This window comes from Benincasa hispida, chromosome 4 (genome assembly GCF_027475165.1).
Source record: "Benincasa hispida cultivar pf3 chromosome 4, pf3_genome.v1.1, whole genome shotgun sequence".
NCBI lineage: Eukaryota > Viridiplantae > Streptophyta > Magnoliopsida > Cucurbitales > Cucurbitaceae > Benincasa > Benincasa hispida.
The window spans coordinates 55,724,171-55,751,359 of record NC_143481.1 but is presented as its reverse complement, the minus strand read 5'-3'; the positions used below and the strand labels follow the sequence as shown (position 1 = coordinate 55,751,359).

At 37.0% G+C, this 27,189-nt stretch overlaps 2 protein-coding genes across 4 annotated transcripts in view; both read left to right on the top strand.

Moving 5' to 3' along the window:
- The window catches only part of GCN2 (protein kinase family protein), a 94,247-nt gene extending 77,064 nt beyond the window's left edge, over nt 1-17,183 (top strand). For all 3 annotated transcript variants that reach the window (XM_039029330.2, XM_090312936.1, XM_039029329.2), the window contains 5 exons: nt 473-580; nt 1,792-1,877; nt 9,357-9,459; nt 9,534-9,656; nt 16,574-17,183. In XM_039029330.2, the coding sequence (XP_038885258.1) occupies nt 473-580; nt 1,792-1,877; nt 9,357-9,459; nt 9,534-9,656; nt 16,574-16,684 (531 nt within the window). In that variant the 3' untranslated portion in view covers nt 16,685-17,183. The remainder of the gene's footprint in view (nt 1-472; nt 581-1,791; nt 1,878-9,356; nt 9,460-9,533; nt 9,657-16,573) is intronic.
- A 3,680-nt stretch (nt 17,184-20,863) lies between these two features.
- On the top strand, nt 20,864-21,945 carry LOC150036825 (uncharacterized). Its single transcript, XM_090313250.1, has 2 exons — nt 20,864-21,388; nt 21,466-21,945. Exons 1-2 carry the CDS (start codon nt 21,074-21,076, stop codon nt 21,943-21,945), a joined length of 795 nt encoding a protein of 264 aa, XP_090169376.1. The 5' UTR covers nt 20,864-21,073.
- Nucleotides 21,946-27,189: the final 5,244 nt, after the last annotated feature.

Here is a 27,189-nt window from a genome sequence, read left to right as displayed (position 1 = left end):
TTTATTTGGAAAACCCATAAATGGGTTGTATGTCTATATATGTCTGTATATCTACAATTATATTTATATTTTTGTCGAGTGTTGCTATTGAGACGGTTATCACAAAAACTACCTAGATGGGTTCTAATATAACTTGTCTTAATTTGTGAAAATTTTTGCACAAAAAGCCAATAACTGAACTTGTTTCCCGATGAAATCATATATTATTTATTTTCTTTTAAAAAAACGCTTCCCACTTATAAGCTGAAGCTCCCTTCTCGACCACTCACTTTTAGGCACTGTCGCACTGAAGTATTAGTTGCTACTTGCAGGTTTGCCTTTCTAGTAGACTATTTTGTGTTAATTGGGCATGATTCTAAAGTACATCGAAGCAATCTAGATTCTATATTCTCCAAGTTTATATGTGTAATACATCAAGCAGTATTTTGCTCTATTTTAGTGTCATTTAACTAAGTTTTAATTACATGTCCAGGTATACTTAACAAAGGAGAATAATCCTGGTTCACATCCCGAAGGTGCTTTGCTTGCTATTGGTGGCCGCTATGACTACTTGCTGCAAAAAATGTGGAGCCGTTCATCTGTGGGTTATCTTCATTTATTTTTTTCTCTATTATATTGATATGTTGCATCCATACAGAAAATTTAATATTGGCTCACGAGAATGCTGCAGGAAGGAGTATCATTTTTGTAAGAATATTTAGAGAGCTGAAAGGAGGATCATTTAAAACCAATCGAAGTTAATTTTCTAGCAATAGTGTGATGTCAATTCTAGGCAAAAGAACCCAATAGTTAATGAGCTTGAAAGTCTAATCCTGACTATTACTCCTTAATCTGAGCCAGATATACTTCCTATAGAATTAAAACATTGTGTAAACTTTAACTGCTTTGCATGGGTGTTGTTGGAAGGGCTGTCCGCCTGACCTAGTCGTTGGTTCAGGTTTTTTATTTTTTTATTTTTATTTCCTGATAAAATCAACAACTTTCATTGAGAAAAAATGAAAGAATACAAAGACTTGGAGTGTATCATGACTTTAAACTAATTTGGAATATTGGTTCCCTCGGGCCTCTTATAAGGACTTGGCGTTTATCTTGGATTTGTTCCTTTGATAGTTCTTCGGTCGGAACCTTTTTTTTTTTTTTTAAACATCCGTAAGTGTCTGGGCTAGCTTACATGCACCTCGATTAATCTCACGGGACAACCCGTCTAACCTTACAAATTTCTTTGGAAACTGTTATAGCATGTATATTTGTTTATGCTAATTTAAGTAGTTTAGTTGTCTATCCATTATAATATCCTTTTACATTGTTTATTTTTCGTTAGTTTAGGACACCCTGAGACACAGGCTATGTATATGACTCTAGTAAATGGAAAAATACAGGGTGCTTTTTGGCCAAACCTTTATTCACTTCACAGTATCTGAGTGCTAGGTCTTTTGAGGGCACTTACAGTTTTGTTCCTGATGAGCTCTAGATCTTCGGAGTTCAGGTGAAGAATAAATGAAAACTACGATAAGAAAATAATTCAGTTGCAGAAAAAGAAAATCCTAAATAAAGAAATGTAATTTATGGAGAGAACTTTTGGACCCACAAGTTCTGATCACGAACTTTCAACACACTTTGTTGCTAATTTTAAATTTTATTCCCATTCGATACACTTGTGTTTTGGCCTCATACTTTTGTTCAAAAGATTTGAAACTTACTATCTTGTGCAGAATTGACTTTTTTCTTTTTCGTTTACATGTAATCTTTAATGTTCAAATTTAATATATGTTACTCTTTTCTCAATGCTAGAAAAGCACCCCTCCTGGAGGCGTCGGGACGAGCATTGCATTAGAGACTATAATTCAGCAAACTACAGTAGATTTGAAACCCATCCGGTGCAGTTTATAATCTTTACATTTCATTATGTTGCTTTGCTTAGTCATTTATATCATGATTTTTTTACAAGGAAGAAAATTAGTCATCTTACTAAAACGATCAACCACTACATGACCAAATCATAATTCCTTTGACTGCAAGGTAATCCATGGATAAGTCTTCCAAAATTGTTGTTGGAGTCGGCAATGGAGTATAACAGCATTTGTGGAAGTTCCTTTGGCTGTCATAAATGAAGCATTGTTTGACAAAATTTTGAACATCTTTGTGAAACCCAATCCAATGTTTTATCTCTACCAAAATGGCTAACTAACCCGTTGGAATGCAGTTCTTTAATAAGGGACTCGCACAAAGAAGTAATGAATGCATAAAAGATCTCCCTGAAAAAGATAACCATAAAAAATATGAAAATCAGCAGAATTAATATTGTTGGATCATTATAACAGTTAGATGATATGATATTAAATTTGCCTTCACCCGTTAGCTCAAGTTTTTGGGTCAATCAGTGATTTAAGAACAAATAGTACCAAAATCCTGATCGGTAGCATATAAGTCTGAAAGGTGCTGGCCTGGCCCAGATGGTTTTACACCAGAATTCATCAACAAATTTTGGAATCAACTAAGGGATAACCTCACAAAACTGTTTGATGATTTTTACAGCAATGGTAAGCTCAACTCTTGTGTTAAAGAGAACTTCATTTGTTTAATCCAAAAAAAGGCAGATGCAGTGAAAGTAAAAGACTTCAGGCCAATCAGTCTCACAACCCTTACGTATAAAATAATTGCAAAAGTATTAGCTGAAAGACTAAAAAGGATCATGCCAAGTATAATAGCTCCTACTCAAAGTGCTTTCATTGAGGGGAGACAGATCCTAGACCCCATCCTTATAGCTAATGAAGCCGTAGAAGATTATAGATCGAAAAAGAATAAAGGTTGGATCCTCAAGCTGGACTTAGAAAAAGCTTTGATAGAGTGGATTGGTCCTTCCTAGAAAAGGTGCTTTATGGTAAAAATTTCGAACCAAAATGGATCTCATGGATAATTGGCTGCATTGCCAACCCAAAGTTCTCCATTTTCATTAATGGCAGGCCACGAGGGAGAATCTGTGCAACAAGAGGAATTAGCCAAGGAGATCCCCTTTCTCCTTTCCTATTCATCCTAGTGGGTGAAGTGTTAAATGCCCTAATCAATCGTCTGCATGAAAAAGGAAGTTATGAAGGCTTCTTGGTGGGTAAAGATAAAGTCCATGTCTCTATTCTCCAATTTGCGGATGATACTCTAATTTTTTGCAAGTATGAAGATGCCATGTTAGATTCTCTTCGGGCTACCCTTGATCTTTTTGAATGGTGCTCAGGTCAGAAAATTAATTGGACAAAATCAGCCCTTTGTGCCATAAATATAGATTCAGATAAGTTGGAAATAATGGCTGCTATATTCAATTGTAAAGTTGAGCAGCTCCCTCTCGTTTACCTCGGTCTCCCATTGGGTGGTTACCCAAAAAAGGTGGAATTCTGGCAGCCAGTTATTGACAAATTTCAAGGCAATCTAGACAAATGGAGAAGATACAACCTATCTCGAGGAGGAAGGTCGACTCTTTGTAAGTCAGTACTCTCAAATCTTCCTACTTACTATATGTCTTCTTTCTTGGTGCCAAGGAAGGTGTTATCCAGATTAGAAAAAATTTTGAGAAATTTCTTTTGGGAAGGTCATAAAGGGGGAAAATAAACCATTTAGCTAAATGGGAGCATGTGTCTCAAGAGGAAGGAGGTCTAGGGCTGAGAGGTTTAAAAGAAAAAATTTGGCTCTCTTAGCAAAATGGGACTGGAGATTTATGAATGAGAACTCCTCACTATGGTGTAAAGTGGTCAAAAGCATACATGGCAGCAACTTGTTTGGTTGGCACACTTTAGGTAGGGCAGGTTGCAGTCTTAGAAGCCCTTGGATCAACATCTCAAGGTCGTGGCAGAAAGTGGAAAAATTGGCTGTCTTCGTTTTAGGTAACGGTTGCAAAATAGCCTTCTGGTTGGATGCTTGGATCGGCAATCCTCCATTTATTTCCAGATTCCTTAGTTTATTCCGCTTAGCTGTCCAACCAAATGGCTTAGTGGATCATTGGGATCAAAGCACTTCCTCTTGGTGCATTTCATTTAGAAGATTATTGAAAGAAGATGAAATTTTTTATTTCCAAGCGTTGTTAAGCCTAGTTGCACAAGTAGAAGTGAAGGATTGCCCCGACATACGTTCATGGTCACTGGAATCCAATGTTTTTTTTACGGTTAAATCATTAGCCACTCATCTTTGCAAAGCCCCTCCAATCGATATACTCTTAAGACAAGCTCTTTAGAAGTATAAAAGCCCGAGGAGAATAAATATAGTCCTATGGATTATGATTTTTGGAACTCTAAATTGCTCAAGTGTGCTGCAAAAGAAGCTGGCCTCCCATTATATTTCTCCCAATAGATGTGCTTTGTGTAAAAGGAATTGGGAGGACCTCCAACACCTTCTTTTCGATTGCGTTTATGCTCAAAACTGCTGGTTCTCACTTTTCAAGTACTTCAACTTAAGTTGGGCTTTTGGAGAAGCATTCAGAGATAACATCCAGCAGCTGTTAGTAGGTCCAAGCCTTAAGAAATCTCATCAAATTTTGTGGGTCAATGCTATTAAGGCAATGTTGTCTGATTTGTGGTTTGAACGGAACCAAAGAATCTTCCAAGATAAGGAAACTCCCTGGTTTTCAAGGTTTGAAGCAGCCAAGCTTAAAGCCTCATTGTGGAGCTCTCTCACTAGCACCTTTGCACATTACTCTTGTCAGGAAATCAGCTTGAATTGGCATGTCTTCCTTTCTCCGGAATTTTGAAGCCACCCTCCCAAAGGATTTTTAGCTAGCAGTGTTTTATTTTGTTCTTAGGCTGTCTCATTTTTATTTTGTCCCCCAATTGCTGATTGTCTCCCTTTATACTGTTATGAAACCCTTTATATTTTATTGCTGTTAGTCTCCGAAAGTGATGAGGGTGCTAAGGGGGTGTCAACCTAGTTGAGATGTCTTGGTGCACCTGTTGATCCTTTTCGTATCCTTGTATTTTGATCATTAGTCTCACTTTATTTTCTTAATGAATAAAGAGACTTATTTCCTTTTCAAAAAAAATGTCTGAAAGGTGCTGGAAAGCGGTGACTTCTCCCTTGAGAATTTTTAGCAGGTTTTCTTTTCTATTAAAGGCATCAGCTACCCTATTTTCCTTCCTAGATTGATGCTTGATGACAAAGTTAGATCTGTGAAGAAAAAAATCCACTTAGCATGCATCCTACTGATATTTTTTTTGTGATGGAATAAATTTAAGAGAAAAATGGTTGGTAGACAAAATGAAATCCCTATGAAGGTAATGCTTCGATTGTTTAAGTGTTCGGATTAAAGCATATAGTTCAAGTTCATATGTACTCCAATTTTACTTTGAACCTCCTATTTTCTTACTGAAATATTCTATTGAATAGTTGTTTTGAGACAGGAAAGCTCCTATTCCTACTCTTGATGCATCAAACAGCCACTTCAAATGGGATAATCTGGTAAATGGAGGATGGGGCTTTCGGATAAGTGTTTTTTAAGGTTCTCAAAACTAAGCTCTTGATGGTTTCCCAATGAAAAGCTCCTTTTTTAAAGACAATCAATGGGTGGAGCTAGCATGGAGTAAATTGTTTTTAATAAACTTTCGATAAAAGGTGCTAATCCTAAAAAAGATTGCACGTATTTGACAGATTTAGGGGTTGGCCATTCTGTATAGCTTTGATTTTAGTAGGGTCAACTCCTGTCCAAACTTCTGAATTATACACCCAAGGAACGTTATCTCATTTACTAAAAATAAATATTTTGAAGGTTGATGAATAAGTGGTTGAATGCTAGAATAGAAAAAAATAGATTTCAAGTGGTTTAGATTTTCCTTTTTTGATTTACTATAAATAAAGATACCATCAAAATAAACTACCAAGAACTTGTTTAGAATAGGAACAACCTTACTTGAACAGGGTTTGTTCTATAGGTTGTACATCTGTGTCCTTGAGTTCTAAAAATCTTGTTCAAAAAAGGAGGGACAACATGATTCATCAACTACATAAAGATGCTAAGTGCCTTAGAAAGACCAAAAGGCACGACTAGCAATCCTTCATTAGTTTTAAATGTTGTTTTCCACTCATTGCCCAGTCAAATTCGGGTCTGATGATATTTACTTTTCAAGTTTATCTTAGGAAATATTCTGGCATCTCCTAATTGGTCCAATAAGTCACCAAGTTAATGTAAAACTCTTAGGTTTGAGAGAATCAAAACATATTGTTTCATTCACTAAAGATATTAATATATACAAGTGTACAAGAGTGATGAAAGAAGGAAAGCATAGAAAAGGAAAATATAATAAAGATTTTTACAAGAATGGAAAACCCTAACAATAGAACTATAGCACTCCCCTCAAGTTGGAGCATATATATTAATCATGTCCAACTTGTTACATAGATAATCTATACGTGTTCCATTCAATGCCTTCGTGAAGATGTCTCCTAATTGTTCTCTAGTCTTCACATATCCTGTAGATATCGAACCTTATTGAATTTTCTTACATACAAAGTGGCAATCAACTTCAATATGTTTAGTCCTTTCATGAAATACTGGATTAGACGCGAAGTGTTGCTTGATTATCACACCACAATTTTGTGGCTCTGGTGATTTCAAATCCCAATTCAATGAGAAGTTAGATATATCCAAATCAATTCACATAGACTGTGACATTGCTCTATATTCTGATTTTGCACTTGAACATGACACCACATTTTGCTTCTTGCTCTATATAGCTAGTCTCCTGATTCTGAGGTTGAGGACCTCCATTTGCTGATTCACTTGCCAGTGCTCATCCAGATCCTGATTGACGCTGTTTACCATTAGGTGGACGACCATGCAACTTCCAGCACTTGTCTTTCGTGTGTCAGGGCTTCTTGCAGTGTTCACACACTGGGGGGATGGGGGGCTGTTTTGTTTGTCATTGCCAGGACTTGACGTCTTAAAAGCAGCAGAATCAGTTATGTATTATTCATTGCATTGGACCTGTCTTCCTCAAGGCGGATTTCAGAGCAAACTTCCATCAGGGATGGTACTGGACGATGTCCCAGTATTCAACTCCGTACAGCGTCGAACTTAGAATTCAGCCCCGTAAGGAAATCATAGACTCGGTCGGCTTCCTCAGACTCGTAATGTAAGACTCCCCCACAAGAACAGTTCCAGACCAAATCGTGACATAAGTCCATCTCTTGCCGAAGGAAAGACAACTTGTTGAAGTAAGCTGTAACATCCATCGTTCCCTACTTGCATTCATGAACTTGTTTGCGTAAAGTATAGAGTCGGGAAGCATTTTGTCGTTTGGAGTACAACTTCTAAATAGCCTCCCAAATATCTCGCACAGTGGTAGCATATAGTAGAGGTTTTCCAATCTGAGGTTCCATACTACCTACTAAAATAGACCGAAGTAAAGAATCCTCTCCCTTCCATATACGTTCTTGAGGGTCACTCGGTCTCAGCTTTGGTATTTAACCCGTTAGGTATTCGAATTTATGACGACCCTCGAGTGCCATTTTAATGGATTGAGGCTATGAAAAATAATTATGACCATTTAATTTCTCACCTACAATAAAGCCTGCAAAATTTCCCATTGCCCCAGAAAATAAATATGATAGTGGTATAGTAGGGAAAGAGGTTACCGAATTTCCAAATTAAACAGGTAGAATTGAATGGAGGTCTGACTGGACGCTTGAGGTCGTTCCAAGTGCTTCTCCAAGAACAGTTATCTGTTGTTGAATATACTCGTTCTGCTGTTTGATATGAAGTTGGAGTTTTGTACTGCCTTGACCTCGAGGGTAGTGTGATGACGACTCCCCAACTTCAAATCTGCTATCCACAGGAGCTTCTTGATTGAGACTGCCACCTGAGCTCAGCTAGAACGGGGGCATGGTATAGTTGGGATCAATGGAAACCAGTTGGGATTGAAGTGTTGTGGCTGAAACTGATCCGGGGGCTCCGATAGGTTGAACATCGGATGGATCGGGCTGAAATTCTTCGATCGGCGCGCAGCTGAAACCAATTCAAAGGGTCCCGACGGGTTGAACACTAGATGGGTTTGGCTGGGAGTGGTCGACTAGCTGAGGGATGCCTGTGGATGACTCAGCACGATACTGGAAGTCGTTGACGTTCGTCTGAGTCCGAGTCGCGTCGCTAGGGTTCATCCGGTAGCTGTCCAATCGTCCGATCGTCGAGGGTTGTTGTGCGGGTCGATAGGTTTCGTTCGGTAGGCTAGTTGCCGCGTGGGTCTGATGGGTTGCTTCGCGGGTCTGGTAGGGTTCATCCGGAAGATTGGTCGCCGCGTGGATCTTGCGGCTGGCTGATGAAGCATGGGTATGTTTGGCAGCTGGCTGGTCTCTGAGTTGGGCTACTCCGATTGGCTAATGAAGATGGGGTAGGAACGTCTGAAAATACCGCTCTATAGCGTTCTGTACAACAGTGTCTATGTCGGTGGTTGCGGTGCTAGATGACACTTGTGATTCTCCTGTTTGGTTTTCCTCAATGGTGGCCAGGGTTTCGTCTCCATTCACTGATGCCATGATGAAAAATAGAAGAGAAGAGAATAGGTCACATACAGATTTACGTGGAAAACCCTAGAACAGAGAGAAAAAACCACGATATAGGATTTTATTATTAGAACTGATATACAGGATACACAGAGGCTACACATATAAATAGAAAAGTAGGAAACCCTAGAGTATAGTAAAAAGACACAAATGTCCCTAGGGTTTAAACCCTACTTTCAACAAATAGAAAAAGGGAAGATGAAGTAAATGAAAAGCCGAGTCCCAAAAAAATAGAAGAAATGAAATAAAAAGAACTATGAAAGCCTAGAAAAATGAAGAGACACACGCAACAGGGAAATAAAAGAACTGTGGGAAACGGAAAAGCCATCTGACAATTTGAAAATTATAATTATTAAAATTAATTGGGTGGCTCTTTCTTCGAGGACTCTATAATGACAATTTTTTGTTTTTATTAAATACTTAATATGCATATTAGATCATGTTGATTTAATATTTTAATTTTTTTTAATGTTTTTTTCTACATATTTTTAAGTTATTTTCTGTTTTGATCTATTTTAGACTCAATTATTTATAATTACATTGAAATATTATTTATTAATTGAAACTTAGAATACACGATACGTTACGATACTCAATACACTAAATTTTGATTTCGATAGTTCTTCCATTTCACGAGTTAACAACCTTGTCTACAACCTGCTGGACAGGTTACAAACAAACTAAGAAACGCGCACTAACCCTTACAAAACAGGCAATAAGTTGAGATTAAATAACCAACTACAATAACAGAACATACAGAAAAAAAAACTCTCAACTTAACACATCATATACATCATCATTTTATTCCGTAGTGAACTTTTCAGAAATGAGGGGAGCACTGGTGTCTTGATTTGCTCGCGAGGAGGAGGTGGACTATTGTTAGAACGCATGGAACTTGTTGTGGAGCTATGGGAGGAGAAGATTAAGGTTCGTATTAATATTCGGATAATCTACTGTTTATTTATATGTTCACATTGAAAAGTGCCTTTTTGTTTCGTCAGGCTCAGCTTGTCCCCACACCTGATCCCAGCCTCACGGAGCAATATGAATATGCTAACGAGCATGACATAAAATGTCTTGTTATTATTACAGACTCTGGTGTATCTAACACTGGTTCAGTAAAGGTAAAAACTTCTATTCAAAATTCCCACTTCTTGAAGCAGCATTTAGGTGTTAAAGCTAAAATGAGGGAAGTAAAGACATATTACTCAAACTAGTTCTTCCTTCCGCCATTGTTTATAATGTGAAGATGTGCCAAATCATGGCTTGCACACTTTATAATGCATTTGGTGTCATCCTAAATCCTCTCTAGTTTTAAATTCTACCTTAAAGATTTTTGATAACTATTGAAATAGGAAAAGAAGATGACACAAGGAGTTTACGTGGAAAACCCTAATTCAGGGAAGAAAAACCACGGTAGAAAAGAACTTATTATTTTTATGTCATGTTTACAATAGACCCAACCTCAGATATAAATAGAATAATGCGAAACCCTAATTTAGCAAATATAGTAAAAAGACAAAAATGCCCTTAGGGCTAATTTAACGTATTTCAACACTCCCCCTCAAGTTGGGGCATAGATATCGGCAAGACCCAACTTGCTAATACAAGCTTCAAACGTCTGTCTCGATAACCCTTTCGTAAAAACATCGGCAAACTGTTGGACTGAAGGTACATAGGGAATACAAATAGCTCCGCGGTCTAACTTTTCTTTAATAAAGTGCCTATCAATTTCAACATGTTTGGTTCTATCATGTTGTACGGGATTATTCGCAATACTGATGGTAGCCTTATTATCACAATACAGCTTCATAGGCCCAGGACTACTCTCGTGAAGATCAGATAAAACTTTCTGCAACCAGATATCTTCACACACTCCCAGATTCATAGCTTTATACTCTGCCTCAGCACTACTTCTGGCCACTACACCCTGTTTTTTACTCCGCCAAGTTACCAAATTTCCCCATACAAAGGTACAGTACCCTGAGGTTGACCTTCTATCAGTCACAGATCCGGCCCAATCTGAGTCAGTATATGCCTCGATGCTTCATGTGTCATGTTTCCTGAATACCAAGCCCTTCCCAGGGGTGGACTTTAAATATCTCAAAATTCGAGGCACAGCTTCCATGTGCTCCTCATATGGACTCTGCATGAACTAACTTACTACACTCACAGCATAGGAGATGTCGGGTCTAGTATAAGACAAGTAAATCAGTTTTCCTACTAGGCGTTGATACCTCTCCTTATTCACAGGAACTCCTTCCGAAACACTTTTCAGTTTGCTATTGACCTCAATAGGAGTGTCAATAGGTTTGCATCCGATCATTCCTGTTTCCTTTAACAAGTCCAGAGTGTACTTTTTCTGAGAAACAGATATTCCTGCTTTTGATCTTGCCACTTCCATCCCTAGAAAATACCTTAAACTACCAAGATCTTTAATTTCAAATTCACTTGCCATCCTTTGTTTTAGCTTAGCAATTTCTGCCGTATCATCCCCTGATAGGATGATGTCATCAACATACACTACCAACACAGCAATCTTTCCTAAGGGTGGTTTTTTGGTAAACAAGGTATGATCAGAATGCCCCTAAACAAACCCTTGGGACTTAACAAATACGATGAACCTGTCAAACCAGGCCCTAGGAGACTGCTTCAACCCATATAAAGACTTCCTGAGTTTGCAAACATGATTCCCAAACTTAGCTTCAAAAACTGGAGGTGGACTCATATAAACTTCCTCTTCCAACTCACCATTTAGGAATACGTTCTTTACATCTAGTTGATGTAGGGGCCAATCTTTATTCACGGCGACAGACAGAAGAACACGAATCATGTTTAACTTAGCCACTGGGGAAAAAGTTTCTGAATAATCAATCCCATACGTCTGAGTGAATCCTTTAGCAACTAACCTGGCTTTATACCTCTCAAGTGTTCTGTCAGACTTATACTTCACTGTGAACACCCATTTGCAACCAACTGTTTTGTGACCTCTAGGGAGAGCTACTAACTCCCAAGTCTTATTTGCCTCAAGAGCTCTCATTTCCTCCATTACTGCTGCTTTCCACTCGGGAACTTCCATGGCTGCATGTACACTGGTAGGTATTGTTAGAGCATCTAGCTGAGTAGTAAAAGCCTTAAAAACAGGAGATAAGTTACTATAGGTCAGAAAGCTATGCAAAGGGTATTTTGTACATGACCTGGTTCCCTTTCTCAGAGCAATTGGCATATCCAGAGTGGTATCATAGTTGTCAGTTTTCGTCTGTCCCTCTTCAGTATCAGACTTTTGAGACAATTCTGCATCCTCTTGAGGATCTTTCAGCATCTCATCCCTTCCTGAAGTTTCAACCTTCTCTGAGCTCATTTCGTCATTTTCTATGTTCCCAGACTTTTCTTCAAGACTCTCCTTTGAAACAACGGGATCTTGAACTTGTGCTGGTTCCGACGCTTGGACACTTTCCGATGGAACACCAGAGGTTTCCTGAATTTCCTTTCTGAGATTCCTCCTATAATATGTTATCCAGGGCACTTGTTTAGTAGGAAGAACCGACACGGGAACAACAGGAGCAGAATTAGGTTCAAGACTAGGTAGACTAGGTCCAGGAATATTGGGACTAAGCTCAGGTTCAGGAATATTCGGACTAGGCTCAAGGTTGAGGCTAATGGGTATGGAGTACGTGGAATTGTTAGTCTCTTCATTCGTGGTCTCCCCCTGAAGATGACTAACGGGAAAGAACGGTTTGTCTTCAAGGAACGTGACATCCATAGTGACAAAATATTTTCTGGAAGATGGATGAAAGCATTTATAGCCTCGCTGATGAAGGGGATACCCGACAAACACACATGTTTTAGCTCGTGGAGCAAACTTAGTCCGGTGTGGACCATGAGTATGAACAAAGGCTGTACACCCAAACACACGAAGAGGAACCTCAGGAATAAGACGGGTAGACTGATAGGACTCTTTGAAGCACTCAAGAGGGGTTTGAAACTTTAGAACTCGTGAAGGCATTCTATTAATTAGATGAGTTGCGGTAAGAACCGCATCTCCCCACAGGTACGAAGGAAGAGACGCTGGAATTATCAAGGAACGAGCAACTTCAATGAGATGGCGATTTTTCCGTTCAGCTACCCCATTTTGTTGTGGAGTATATGCACACGAGTTTTGATGGATGATCCCTTTTGACACTAGGAATTCCTGGAAGGTGTGGTTGACAAACTCACGACCATTGTCACTTCGAAGGATGGCAATCTTTGTGTTAAACTGTGTTAATACAGTGGTATAGAACTGTTTGAAGGTAGATAAAACCTCGGACTTATCAGCAAGGAAATATACTCATGTAAGTCGGGTATGGTCATCAATGAAAGTTACAAACCACCGTTTACCAGACAGAGTAGCGATGCTCGAGGGACCCCAAACATCACTGTGGACCAGGTGGAAAGGGTGGATAGGCTTATAGGGCTGAGAAACAAATGACACACGAGGTTGTTTAGCACGTATACAGACATCACAAGATAATGAAGAAACATTCACATTATGGAATAAATGAGGAAACAAATATCGCATATATTGAAAACTAGGATGTCCAAGACGAAAATGCCACAATAAATAATTTGTTTCAGATATAGTAAACGAAGATAAAAGACTAGTCCTAAACAAGCTTCTGGAGGAAGCATCTGTAGAAAGGAAATATAGGCCTTTGTCATATCGGGCAGTGCCAATCGTCCTCCCCGAGCTCAAGTCCTAAAACAAAGCAGTATCTGGTGAGAAGACAACTCTACAGTTCAAATCTTTTGTTATTTTGCTTATTGATAATAAGTTGTAAGAAATTTTGGGCACATGTAAGACATTTTGCAGAGTTAATCCCTGAAATGGTGACAGTCTGCCTTTTCCAGCAATAGGAGCGAAGGACCCATCCGCAATTCGAATCCTCTCATTTCCAGCACTTGGATAGTATGAGAGAAACCGGTCGGATGAGCCAGTCAAGTGATCGGTTGCTCCCTTCAACAAGGAAACTAAAGGATTGAGAGTTACCTGATTGAGCAACTGTTCCGATTCCTACGGTACCTGAATCACCAGGATTAGTCACTGGAGGCTGTGTCTGAGGTTGTGCAGCCCCCTCAACTGATTCACCCACTAGAGCACGCCCAGATTTCGACTTATCATTCGGAGGGCGACGTTTACCATTTGGAGGGCGACCATGCAATTTCCAGCACTGATCCTTCGTGTGCCACTGTTTTTTACAATGCTCACAAACTGGGGGTGTTTTACTATTCTGCTTGTCACCATCAGCTCCAGCGGACTTCACCCCGAAGGCAGCTGACTCTACAGTGGTAACACATGGCCCGTTCATTGCACTCGATCTATCTTCTTCCAATCTAACTTCTGAACATACCTCCATGAGAGACGGAATTGGTTTCTGCCCTAGTATTCTACTGCGAACTGTATCAAATTTGGGGTGTAGCCCGGCAAGAAAATCATACACACGCTCAACCTCTTCTATCTTGGAGTATTGAATTCCATCTTGTGGGCAGGTCCAGATGATCTCCCGACATAGATCCATTTCTTGCCATAACAATGACATCTTGCTGAAGTATGACGTTACATCCATGCTCCCTTGTTTGCACTCGTGAACCTGTTTACGTAGAGTATACAGGCGGGATGCGTTCTGACGCCTCGAATATAACCTTCGGACTGCATCCCAAATATCTCGGGCAGTGGCTGAATAGAGTAAGGGTTTCCCGATTTGTGGTTCCATACTACTGATTAACATTGAGCAGAGCAAAGAATCCTCTGCCTTCCAGACACGCTCTTGAGGATCCCCAGGATTCGGTCGTGGTATCTCTCCAGTTAAATATCCAAACTTCTGGCGTTCCTCAAGAACCATTTTAATGGTTTGGGACCAAGAGAAGTAATTTTGCCCATTCAACTTCTCTCCCGTGATCATTCCTGCAGAATTTCCAATTGTTCCAGATAAAAGATTAGAAGTTGGAGTAGGAAACATTGATACCGGATTTTCTGAATACATCGGGGAAGAATCATGGCCATTCAATCTGGCTCCCAGGGCGACCATCTGTTGCTGAAGACTAACTAATTGTTGTTGGAGTTCCCCATGAGATTCAGATCTGGAATTTTTCTGTCTAAATACCATGGGATTTTCTTCAATGGACTCACCCATTCGAAACTGGGGCTGAACTGGATATACATGAGGAAGAGGCTGTCCACCATGATACTTTGAAGAAGCTACTGCCGGAAGTCCACCAGCGGCAAAGTTCGGCAACCCGTGACCGGCGCTGCTCCCAGACGGCTGTGATGGTGGGTAACGGACAAACGGCTCGGCGATCTGCTGCGAAGCTAAAGAAATCGCGCCGATCTGACCCGACCCGGTAGCTGGAGCAAACCCATGACCGTCTGGTGTAGATCCGATTTTGTGCGACGCCAAGATACCTACCGGCTGTAGATCGATCGCGTGCGCCGATTGGAGAACGTGCGAGGCTGAGATGGTTGTGTGCGAAGTTGAGGGTCCGATCGGTTGTGACCCGTTCGCGTGCGTCGGCTGGAGCGAAGTCGAGAGTCCGATCGGTTGTGACTCGTTCGCGTGCGCCGGCTGGAAAGCGTGACCTTCCACCACCACCTGCTGTTCGGCTGGAAAGGTCCGATCGATGGTCTTCAGTTGGAACGGCTGAGACTGGAAGCTAATCGGCGCGCCAGCTGGAGCAATCCCACCACCTGCTGTTCGGCTCGCCAGCTGGATCTGTTCGGCTAAGCCACCTGGGATGATGGTTCGGAGATAGCGGTCAACCGCTGCTTGAATCACAGCCTCATTAGTCAGCGTACCTTCACCTATCAAGTTTGATGACTGAGTTTCTTCTACCGGGGCTAGGGTTTCATCACCTTGCTCTAATACCATATTGAAATAGGAAAAGAAGATGACACAAGGAGTTTACGTGGAAAACCCTAATTCAGGGAAGAAAAACCACGGTAGAAAAGAACTTATTATTTTTATGTCATGTTTACAATAGACCCAACCTCAGATATAAATAGAATAATGTGAAACCCTAATTTAGCAAATATAGTAAAAAGACAAAAATGCCCTTGGGGCTAATTTAACGTATTTCAACAATAACATGTTTACAATTTGCCCTTTTTTCCTTAATTAAATTACAATTGTAATTAGTGTGTACTCAGGATGACACTATTATAAAACACAAAATGTGGCGCGGTGAATTCTCGGGCTTTAACCATTATTTATGTTATATGAATTCCGTGTTCTTAATCTTCCATAACCTTAATCGTGCTTTTTTCTCAAAAGAAGAAATTCAGTGTTCATTAATCTTGGACTTGATCATGCGTTGGCCATCCTATCCTTTTGGCACCACCAGCTTATTTTATACCGAAGTCCCAATGTTCAGACAGTTTGCAGTTCAAATTCTTTGGAATGCATTCCCACTTATAAATCTGAGAGGCGTCCACAAGGATTATTAGGGCAATTTGTTCTGCACCTCTCATTGATCCTTATGGATGATCATTATCAGAGCCTTTTGATGGATCTAATCAAGATTTATCTTGTTTTTATGTTTTGGTTTCCTTGTTTGGTTCAGTTTGATTCTTTATTTTTATTAAGGCCTTCACGTTGTTTTGTCATTATCTTGATGTACTTTGAAAATTTCCGGTTCCTTCCCCCCCCCCCAAAAAAAAAAATAAGGTAAATAAAAAATAATAATAATCTTTATTGAATTGCAAATAAGACGGAAGAGTTTTGAACCTACTACGTTCTGGAGGGCTATGTTCAGGCTAATCTCTAGGACTATTTGTAATGATCCAAGTGAACCATTTTAGAAGAGTTTTGAACCTATTACGTTCTGGAGGGCTATGTTCAGGCTAATCTCTAGGACTATTTGTAATGATCCAAGTGAACCATTTTAAGCCACTCAATTAGTTGTGCATGTATTTAGACTTCCTACCTCAGTCGTCGTCTGTATGTTGTTGCCTGCTCTCTTGTATTGCACAAAGGCATTGTTCTTATAGATCACATTGCAAATCCAGGTTCGACATCTAGAACTCAAAAAGGAGAAGGAAGTTGAGCGCACATCCATTGTCAAGTTTCTCCAGGAGGCAATGGCAAGCCAGTTTAAAAATCCTCTCATTTGGAATTAGAACTGTTCACTGCATTACTCTTCTACTCGCCTGATGTTCTATAGATGCTTGATCACAAGCTTTTCAACCATGTGTGGTTACTATATTAAGATTTATGATTTCCACAGCCATACTGAAATGGAGAGAACAGAACAATGTCCAGGTCTTCTTGGCCATGCTCAATGAAGTTGGATACTTTGAGCTCTCTCATGAACTCACTTAATGTAATCATCGTTGATCGGTGTCTGTCTTTGTGCAGAACCAGGTGAGTACTATATTTTAGTCCATCCATCCGACTGAGAATAGTGGTTCAGTTTTGGGGTTAAACTTTGTATATACACATAGTTGCATACGTATATAACATCTAAGATAGTTGTGTTCAATTATATCTTGTGATTTTTTTTTCCTGGTCTTTATGTTAGTCTTTAAAAGAATTTGATATAATATTGCGTGCGTGTATCATTTGAAAATTTTGCGGATTTATATATTCTTTTGGAAATAAAGGTGCATGTTTTTACAATTTCTTCAGTTCTTTATTTATTTGTTTGTTATTTTTACTTTCCCCATCCACTGAGGAATTCCCTGTCTATTTTGAGGTGGGTCTCCGTGGGAGAAATGAACATTGCTAGTCATGATATTACTTTGTTTTGAGCTCTTGGGTTTGTAGTGTTATGTAGTGTCATGAGGAGCATTGCAATGCTCTCCCTTTCAGATTTTTGGCCTCTCTTCCTCTCATTTTTGCATAAATGACCCTAAATTTCATCCTTGGGAGACTTTTTGCCATGATTCTTCACATCTTGTTCTTGCAGCTCGATTTCTGAAGTTTACTCAACATACCTTGTTAAATCACACAATTTAGGCAATAAAGATCCTAAATTTAACGTAAAGAAAGCATTTTTTGATTGGTTTTCATATCCTCAAGTCTTCTTCATGCTGAAGTATTAAATATGGGTTATTTTACTTATTCTTTGTCAAAATTTGCTAACGTTGCGACTCTTTATCGAATAAAACTTTTGTTTGATGAGTGGATGAGATGAATAATTGTCATTATTATGATTTTTGGTTTCTTGAGACTTCTATTCCACAAATTCATCATTTCAATAGATTTTTCCTTCGCCCATCACGCGGTTTCTTGTTTGACCATGTACCAAGGTAACTCTTAACAAAATCGAACATCATTTAAATTGTTGAAGATAAAAGTCTACTATGGTTGATGTCGATTATTTTAGACTCTTCGAAAACGATTTGTATATTGTGATTGACCAAGTTCCATTTGGTTTCCTGACTTCTGCAAATAGTGTATATAAACGTTAATAATTGTTTTGTACGATAAATATATTGCAATTGTTTACATCTACACACCAACTAATTTGTCAGTAATTTTTCATGTGAATCATATTCCAAGCTTCTTGAAGAAAGCTATACAATATTTTGTTTTTACATATTTGGATTTTGGGAAATTTTCACCTATGTTTTTAAAATTAGAAATAAGATTATTTTTTTTTCCTATTCAAAATTTCTGTTTAGATAAAATGTATTTTGAATAGCAACAAAATTTGGTTAGCAATGATTTTAAAATGGGTATTTCTGAGACTTTAATTAAAAAAAAAAAATTAGATAAAATGTACTTTGAATTCCAAAGAAATATGGTTTGTTTTGAATGATTTTAGAATTTATATTTTTTGGGATTTATTTGAAAATTTTTATTTAGATAAAATGTATTTGGAATACCATCAAAATCTGGATTTTTATGATTTAAAAACTTCTATCTTTTGGGATTAACATGAATAACAAAGGTATTATTTTACATAAAAGTCTGACCTACTTTTTCAACGGACCTTTAATATTAATATTGTTATTTTCAAAACTTATTAGAGAAATATTGTTGTTTTGAAATTTATTAGAGAAATATTGTTGTTTTGGGAATTTGAGGCTAGAGGTCGAACGTTGAGAACTCGACTAATGTGGAGGTTGAACGTTGAGAACTCGACGAACAAAGAAAAACTTGGAAACAATATATAAGTCGAAACTTCAACCCTCGACAAGGGAAATCTTGCGAATCTCGCTTAAGTTGTCGAAGGTTGAAGTTTCGACACACATCCACCCTCGAGATTGTAGGTTTATTACTTTTCTTTTTCCCTCATAGAGGAAATAAAGTAATGAGATAGTATACTATATGTATCTGTGTACTTGAGCTGTTTTTAACAACATATGCATTTTGTTATCATTTCGAATTAGACGGAGGCTTGTGGGATTGACATGAGGGGGTGGGAATGGCTATATTTCTGGGAGCGAACTCCAGGCAAATATGAAGCGCATGGATACAAATTATGTCTTGGAATGAAAGACAATTTTGAATTAGCTTTGTCTACGAACAAAAAAGTAGATCCATAATCAAAAAAGTGTTTGTGATTGTTCTCGAAGAAATGAAAGTTAGTAACATTAATGGAAAAATAACAACAAAACAGAGAGAGCGAGATATTGAGATAGAGCGAGAGTGAGAGCGAGATCTTAGGAGAGAGCGAGAGTGAGAGAGCAAGATCTTAGGAGAGAGCGAGATTGAGAGAGCGAGAGTCTTCACTTTATTTGAACTTTCCATAGAAATATATATAAAAAAAGAGAAAAAAGAGAAAAAAGAGCTAATAATCATACTATAATTGAATAATCATTAGACTATAATTGAATATATTAGATTATTATACTATAATTGAATAATCATTAGACAATAAATTGAATATATTAGATTATTATACTATAATTGAATATATTAAATTATTATAATGTAAAACTTTATTGATTACAAAAAAAAAAATTGAATATATAGTAGATTATTATAAAAAAATTTGAATATACAATAAATTATAATAAAAAAAATTGAATATACAATAAAATGAATATATAATAAAAAAAATTATTTATTATTCAATCCCTAACTATCTGGAGCGCGTCTTAGTAATGACGGACACTTCCTTCGATTATGTCCTAACTGGTTACAAAATCCACATCGTTGTCGAGTAGCTGGTTCTGTCCAATCCATCTCGTTGTGATAACATGAACTTTTCGGGTGTCAGTTTATGTTTATCGTGTCAGGTGTCAGTTTCAAATTCAAAAGTTCAACAAAGCAATTGAAGATATCAAAGGAATAAATCTGAGCTGTCTAAGTTTTTTTGACAACATTAGTTTAGAGTAGTGGACTTGCATATGATGGAGGATTCAGATATAGGTGGATGACGACAAATCTATCAAAGTGCATAAATGGAGTCCTCAAAGGAGCTCGAATATTGCCTATAAATGCTCTTGCTCAGATAACATTCTTCAAATGCGTGAACTATTTCGAGAAAAGAAGAGCAGAAATAAGGGATGCATTGGAGCGTCAAGATAAACCCAGGACCTGTTGATCCCGATGTTTTGTACGACCAGTCCATTCATCGATCATATGTTGTATGGCGAAATCGTACTACTGGTCTTGCAGACGTCGAGACGCAAGATTTATTCAGTTGAACTGGCATCTGATCACAGCCTTGGTCGAGAGATGGAGGCCCGAGACGCATACATTTCATATGTCTGTTGGAGAGTGCACTATCACTCTACAAGACATAGAAGTGTTGTTGAGGTTATTTATTGACGGTGAGCTGGTCACCGGAGTGATGTACGATGACTAGTTAGAAGTTTGTCAACTGTACCTCGGTGCGACCCCACGTACCGACAAGATTAAAGGATCGAGGTTAAGTTTAATATGGTTAGGAATACAATTTCGTGAGCTCACAGAGGATGCAGACGAGGAAACCGTCATAAGATATGTGCGAGCATATATAATACAAATGATGGGTGGAAGTCTGTTTTCAGATAAATCAAGTCATTTTGTTCACTTGATGTTCCTGCCACTATTAGCTAACCTCCATGATGCAGGGCGATATTCGTGGGGTGGAGCATGCTTGGCATGATTGTATAGACAACTATACAAAGCAACAAGGCCTAAGGTTCGAGAGATAGCTGGGTCTCTCATACTTTTGCAACTATGGGCTTGGGAGCGATTTCCAACAATGGCTCCACAACTACATCATGTTAATGACGCTCAGTTAGTTGGACGAGCCTACGGTTTTCGGTATGTTGTTTTAATTCAATTTAATTTTTATATTACTGATCTAGTTAATTTAAATTCTAAATTATCAATTTAAAACTTTAGGTGAAGAGATAAAATTTGTGTGACTAGGACAGCCACACATGTAGTCAACCAGTATAGATACATGTTTGATCTGCTTCAACCTGAATAGGTACATTACACTAAACCTAATTGATTAATATTCTCTAATATAATATTTTGTGTTTCAGGTTATTTGGGAGCCGTACAAAATTATTGTGCATACTTTTCCTAATTTTTGTACGAATGGTCAAAACATATGGCGGACGATGAGTCCTCTCATATGTTTTCACATTGGTGAGTGGCATCTTCCTGACAGGGTTATGAGACAATTCAGTTTTCAGCAGGATATCCCATCGCCTTGTAATACTGAATCCGTACTGCATGATATTGACCTAAGGACTGGAGATTGGTCGGAAAAAGTTGCACATTTGGTAGTGCGATGGCACTATCGTGCAAGGTTTATTGCAGTGGGGGTTTTTCTTGAACAGTTTGACATAGATGTCACTCCAGAATATATTCATTGGTATAATAATATCACAAGGCGCTACGTCACTCGTCCGAGAGCAGCTGTGGATCATCTGGTAAATGAATGAATATTATCTAATTTTTTTAATTTAAATTTATTTTAAATATTGTCTAATTGTTTTATAATTCACAGAGATCGAACAATAGTAGACTCCGTGAGGTTGCGAATGATCCGAACCAGGTTTTTGCTATATGTAGTGACAACCAAAGCTATATGGAGGAAATTCATTATATGTACGATATACCTATTGTTCTTCCACCAGCTCCTAGACGTAGAGGACCTATTCGGGAAGAGGATGAGTTTGATGAGGTTACACATAATGTGGAAGAGTTGCCCCCTATGACGCAGACGCAGAGTCAAACTGATAATGTTAGTCCGATGATGATGATGCCAGCATTTGGTTCAGAACATTATGACTCAGAGGCTGATCCTTCGTCTTCATACGTGCATGGACATGGTCGGGGTCGTGGAGAGCATAATGAATATTTATATTATGAAGCGCCTGTAGAGGTACCAGAGCAACATCAAGAAGAACCCGAGCAACCTCAAGTTCGAAGTCGACGACGACAACAAGCTCGAAATCGACAACGTCCGCCTTGTGAGACACATTGATTTTTGTAATTATTTTTATATAAATGAGATATTTAATTTACATTTTTTTATTTTTATGAGTTATTATTTTTTTTAATTTATTCTTTTTAGAGTTTAAATAAAATAATAATAAAATAATAAATATTTTTAGATTTTTTTTTATAAAATGAAAAATTAAAAAAAAACAAAATAAAGGATTAGAGAGAAGAAGGTGGAATGTGTAATAATTAAAAAGGAAAAAAAAGGGGAAATTTTTACGGTATTCTCGCTCTCTATCAAAATCTCGCTCTCTCAAACTCTCGCTCTCGAATTTGATTGGGAAGTTCAGTGGCAAAAAGAAGGAGATTTATTAGCTCGTTATTTAGTCAGACTTGCTGAAATGACAGAATCCGTTTGAAAACAACAATATTTTCCTAAAAAAAAAAAAGGAAGGTCGAGGGTTCAAAATTCGACCTATCTAGGTCGAATTTTCAACCCTCGACTTATTTAAAACAACAATATTTTTACAAATAGTTTGAAAACAACAATATTTTCCTAAATAGTTTCTAAAAGTACAATATCCTTTTAATTTTCCCCTTTTTCAACCCTCTTTTACCATTTAGTTTTATTAAAAATAAATATAATAATATTAAACCAAGATGCATATAAGGGATTTTTTTTTTTTTTTGTGGTTATTAGCTTATTAAAATGATCTTTTCAAAGCTTACATAAGTAAGGAAAGTTTCTCCCAAAATTTGAAAATTTTCCTTAGTGAAAATAGAACTTAATATGTTATTTACCCCTTAAATGGCTTAAATTGGATCAAATGAGCAAACACATGGTTTGGAGCTAGAGATATCTAAGGGACAGGACAGAGCGAGGGTCAGGGGTGAGTTCCTGTCCCCTATACTTGCGAAATTCTCCACGAGAATTGTAGTGAGGACTCCCCACGGGAAATTCACGAGGATCAGGTTCTCCACGGGAAATTTTTTTCCGTTTGATTTTTTAAATATTAATCATCTTAAATAAAAAGTTTTAATTAAATAATTAACTTTCCCACTAAATGTTTTATATGATTAATTTTACTTGAACAATTTGAATTTATAGAGAAATTGCTCTAACTTAATAGTAAAATGAAATAAGTACCAATCAAATTATTCATATATTACTCTAGATTTAAATGTTAAATTCAAATATATTTATCATGTTTACCATTGATCAATAAAATTTAAATTTAAATATAACAACAATAACAACATAATATTAAATTATTATAATAAGTACATAAATAAGAATCTAATGGGGTGGGGGTGGTGTCATACCCCCTCTCAGATTACCCTCTGAACCTATGAAGGGATGTGAAGACTGGGTTTGATGTCCTAAAGCTCGTGGTCTCGTAGTTTATAAATTATATTGGTACAAACATCATATTTATTTAATAAAATAAGTGTTATTTTATTTAACATTTAGTTATATTAGTCTCTCTTTATAACACCGTTGCTAGGAGAGACTTACATTTCACCAAGATGACCATAGATGTCTTGATCTTAATCTTGAATGAGTTATAAACTCCTGCCTATGAGGATGGTTCTTTGATCTGTATGAGTGAGAGTGGCCAGATTCCCCGACTAATATGCCTACCATTTTGGAGATTTTTCTGATTGGGGAGCTGGGAACATAGCTACACAAAAAGAAATGCACTGCTTCACTTTGTTAGAGTGAGTAGATAAATTGCTCCCTTAAGGGCTGATTCTAGGTCTTGAATAATGTGACATCACACCCTTTCCTTCCCAAGAAGGGTTAAGTTCTAGTTGGACTATGAATAATTGTTCATTAGAGGGATCAGTGGTACTTAAGGAGTTAGTTGTAACTTACGAGAAATTTGTGAAGGGTCAATGCACTATTGATTGATTATATCCAATGGGCACAAAAATTTATCTATAGTGCAAAGAGTACAACTAGTGACCTTTTGTGGAGTGACAAACAATTAATGAAGGTCGATTAATTTAATTAATTAATCAAGTATCAACTGAGATTCAATCTATAGATCCATAAGTTACCCTTGTTAGCTCAATAAGGATTGATGACAATCAAACTAATTTCCTATTAATTTAAATTATTCAAATTAATTAAATAAAAATGATTGTATATGATACAATCAATATAATGTATATGATGCATTAGGATAAAAAGTTTTAGTGAGAGAAATAAATATTTGAATATGATTCAAATATTAATTATATGAATATGATTCATATAGATTAAAAATAATATGAATATGATATATTAATACTATAAATTATATGAGAGAATAATAAGTTATAGATTATATTCTATGTGATATAATGTAAAATATAGGTTGTATGTTATATGTGATATAATATATAGTTTAATATGATATATATTAAATTAGTTAATATATATTATTATTCAAAACTCTATTTTGAATTTTGAAAATTAAAAAAGGGGAGAGATTTATTTACCTCCATTTCTCTCGTATACGTGAGACACAAAAGGTGTGGAGGTTTCGTCTTTTTTTTTTTTTTAATAATTGTCTTCTTCATCCTGCTTCCTCTCTCTGTGTAATTCTCTAAATCAGGAAATTCCGTCCTTCACCAAAATTAACAATCAGAAGCTCACACCTCTCTATTGATTCTCACCTTGAGAATAACTCGGGTTCACTTGTGGTGGTATCTTTTTGTTTCTGTTTGTTGGGTTCGTGTTGCTGTGTGAGGGAGAAGATAATGGTTAGATCTGTTCATGATCTTGGCTGTGGAGAGGATACGTGAAGAGTTTAGTACTTCAAGAGTGAATTTACGTTTGCCCTTTCCTCATAAATTTATTTCTTGTTGGGAATGTCCTAAAACTCGCAGTTTGTAATATATGAAACATATTCTATTTTTCAATAAAAGTTCTATTGAAATTGCATTCTATTATAAAATACAATAAATGAACCCATGGCTATAGTATGAATACTTTATCTTTATGTAGAAATATAAAAGAGAATCAAGTATATAGCCTAAAAGGTTTATAAGTATATGGATGAGATTGGGTACCTCATGCTAAGGACACTATAGATGTGACCCACTTTGTATACTGATATAAGCGATGTGATCTCGAAATCGTTTATGTGGAAACATGTGAGTGGAGAATCCTGTGCAAAAGACGTTTATATAAGATCAGACCATGAAATAGTCACTTTTCTTTATAATGACTGCTTACGGTTAAAACTAACTATTTCAATCTGATGACCTAGGGTAACTCGATCTTAATCCTGAGCTAACTATGAACTTTTGTTTATTCCGAATTATCATTTGATCTGCATAGATGAGAGTAGTTCAGCAACACTGCTCAATAAGCCTCTCATTTTGAAAATAAAATAGGATAAATAGCTGGGGACATAGCCATGCCTACCCAATTTAGGGTTAGCAAATAGGTTGTTCTCTTAAGTATTGATTCATGGTCTTGAACAAAGGGGCCCCGCCCTCTCATGATAAAGAGGGACATGGTTTATTAGTTGGACTATAAACCAATTGTTCAATAGAGGATCAGTGGTGACTTAAAGAGTAAGATGTATTTATAGGAGTAAAATAGTAATTTTGACCTAGCTTAAATATGAAAGACCTGTGAAGTTGACTAACCTATTATGGTTAAATCAAGTGGACAGAAATATATCTACAGTGAGGAGAGTGCAACTACTGAGCTATAGTGGTATGTCTCGGTAGTTAACGAATATTGATTACTTCGGTTTAAAGAGTTTAGCCAATTATTCTCAAATCGTTGGAGCTCATGATCTAAATGTTCATTACGTCCCTCTCTAGCTCCTAAAAGATTGAACCTTGGATTAGAAGATTAAGTTAATTTGAAGTGTTCAGATTTCTATTTAGAGTTTGAATTTGAAATGTTCAATTTCAATTTAGGATTTGGATAATTATATTCGATATAATTAACGTTTAATTTTGTTGTAATTACGTAATTGGAGAGTTCAAAATATTTAAATATTGATTTAAATGTCAATTACATGAATAGGATTCATGTTTAAAATTAGGTGTTTTATTAATTTAATATTTGATATTAAATTATTATTTGATCAATTAAATGTATTTAATTAATTAATTCAATAAATCATTTTTTAATTTATAAAATTCAATTTCATAATTGATTTTTTGTTTTTGTCTAATTTTATTTCAAAGGAAAATTAAATTAGATTAGAAATCAAATTTAAAATAATTTTTAAATGTGAAAGTGGTTTTACCCCAAATTCACTCTTTGTTTGTGGATTAATCCACATTTGAACACTTATTCCACTTACTAAGTGCTAATTGAACTGTCAATCAGCTGAGTTAGTGCTTGCATGATTGAACTTAATAAAAAACTTCAATTGTTGGGATTGGTGTCCTAAGTCTCTCAGAGTCTCATAGTTTGTAATATATACACTTTGTTATGAATAAAATAAGATTTATTTTATTTGACATTTACTCATATCCAATAAACAAAGCTCCATAGTTATTGTATGTAAACTTAAGCATGTATATGAGATATACAAGTGGATCTGATCAAAAGAGGGGGGAAAATCGAGTAAAAACAGAGTGGGGGTTGTGTGCTTCTATGTGTGTGAACTAAGCTCGATCTGACACTGTATTTATAGAAGTTGTCACAGCATTGCAACACTACAAGCAGTGTTGCATTGTTGCCCTATCTTCGTGCGTCAGTCTTCATGTTCGTAGCGTTGCAACACTGCCCTATTCTTCACGAAATGGTTGGCTACTACCTTTCAACATCTCGCAACGCTCAATTCGAGCATTACAACACTCTTGCTGGGCGAAATTAAGTAATTTCTTGGCCTACTTTCTCCATTTGTACAATTTAGCTCCTATCTTGCCCATCTTAACGTATTTTTGTCCCGAACGCTTCATTCAACCTCTTGTACACTCGAATCCTAAAAAACCATCAATTTAAATATGTTAAATAGCTTAACGATCCCAAATTAAATAAAGGAAGATAGCACATTTTTTGGTGCTATCAAACACCCCAACATAGCTCTTGATCGTCCTCAAGCAAGATAGAACAAGTAATCATATACAAATAATCAGTTTGTCAAACCATAATGTTCCTTACTCAAGCCTTAGCAATCAACCAAAATCATACCCACAATCGATTAGGCATTCAAAAAGTATTCCACCATTTCAGGACAAGTTTGAAAATTCGTTACAAGTTTTGTCATGAATCCTCAGTTTGTTTTCCCCTTACACTGGCTCAAAGGATCCTGAATTAGGTTTCCTAAGT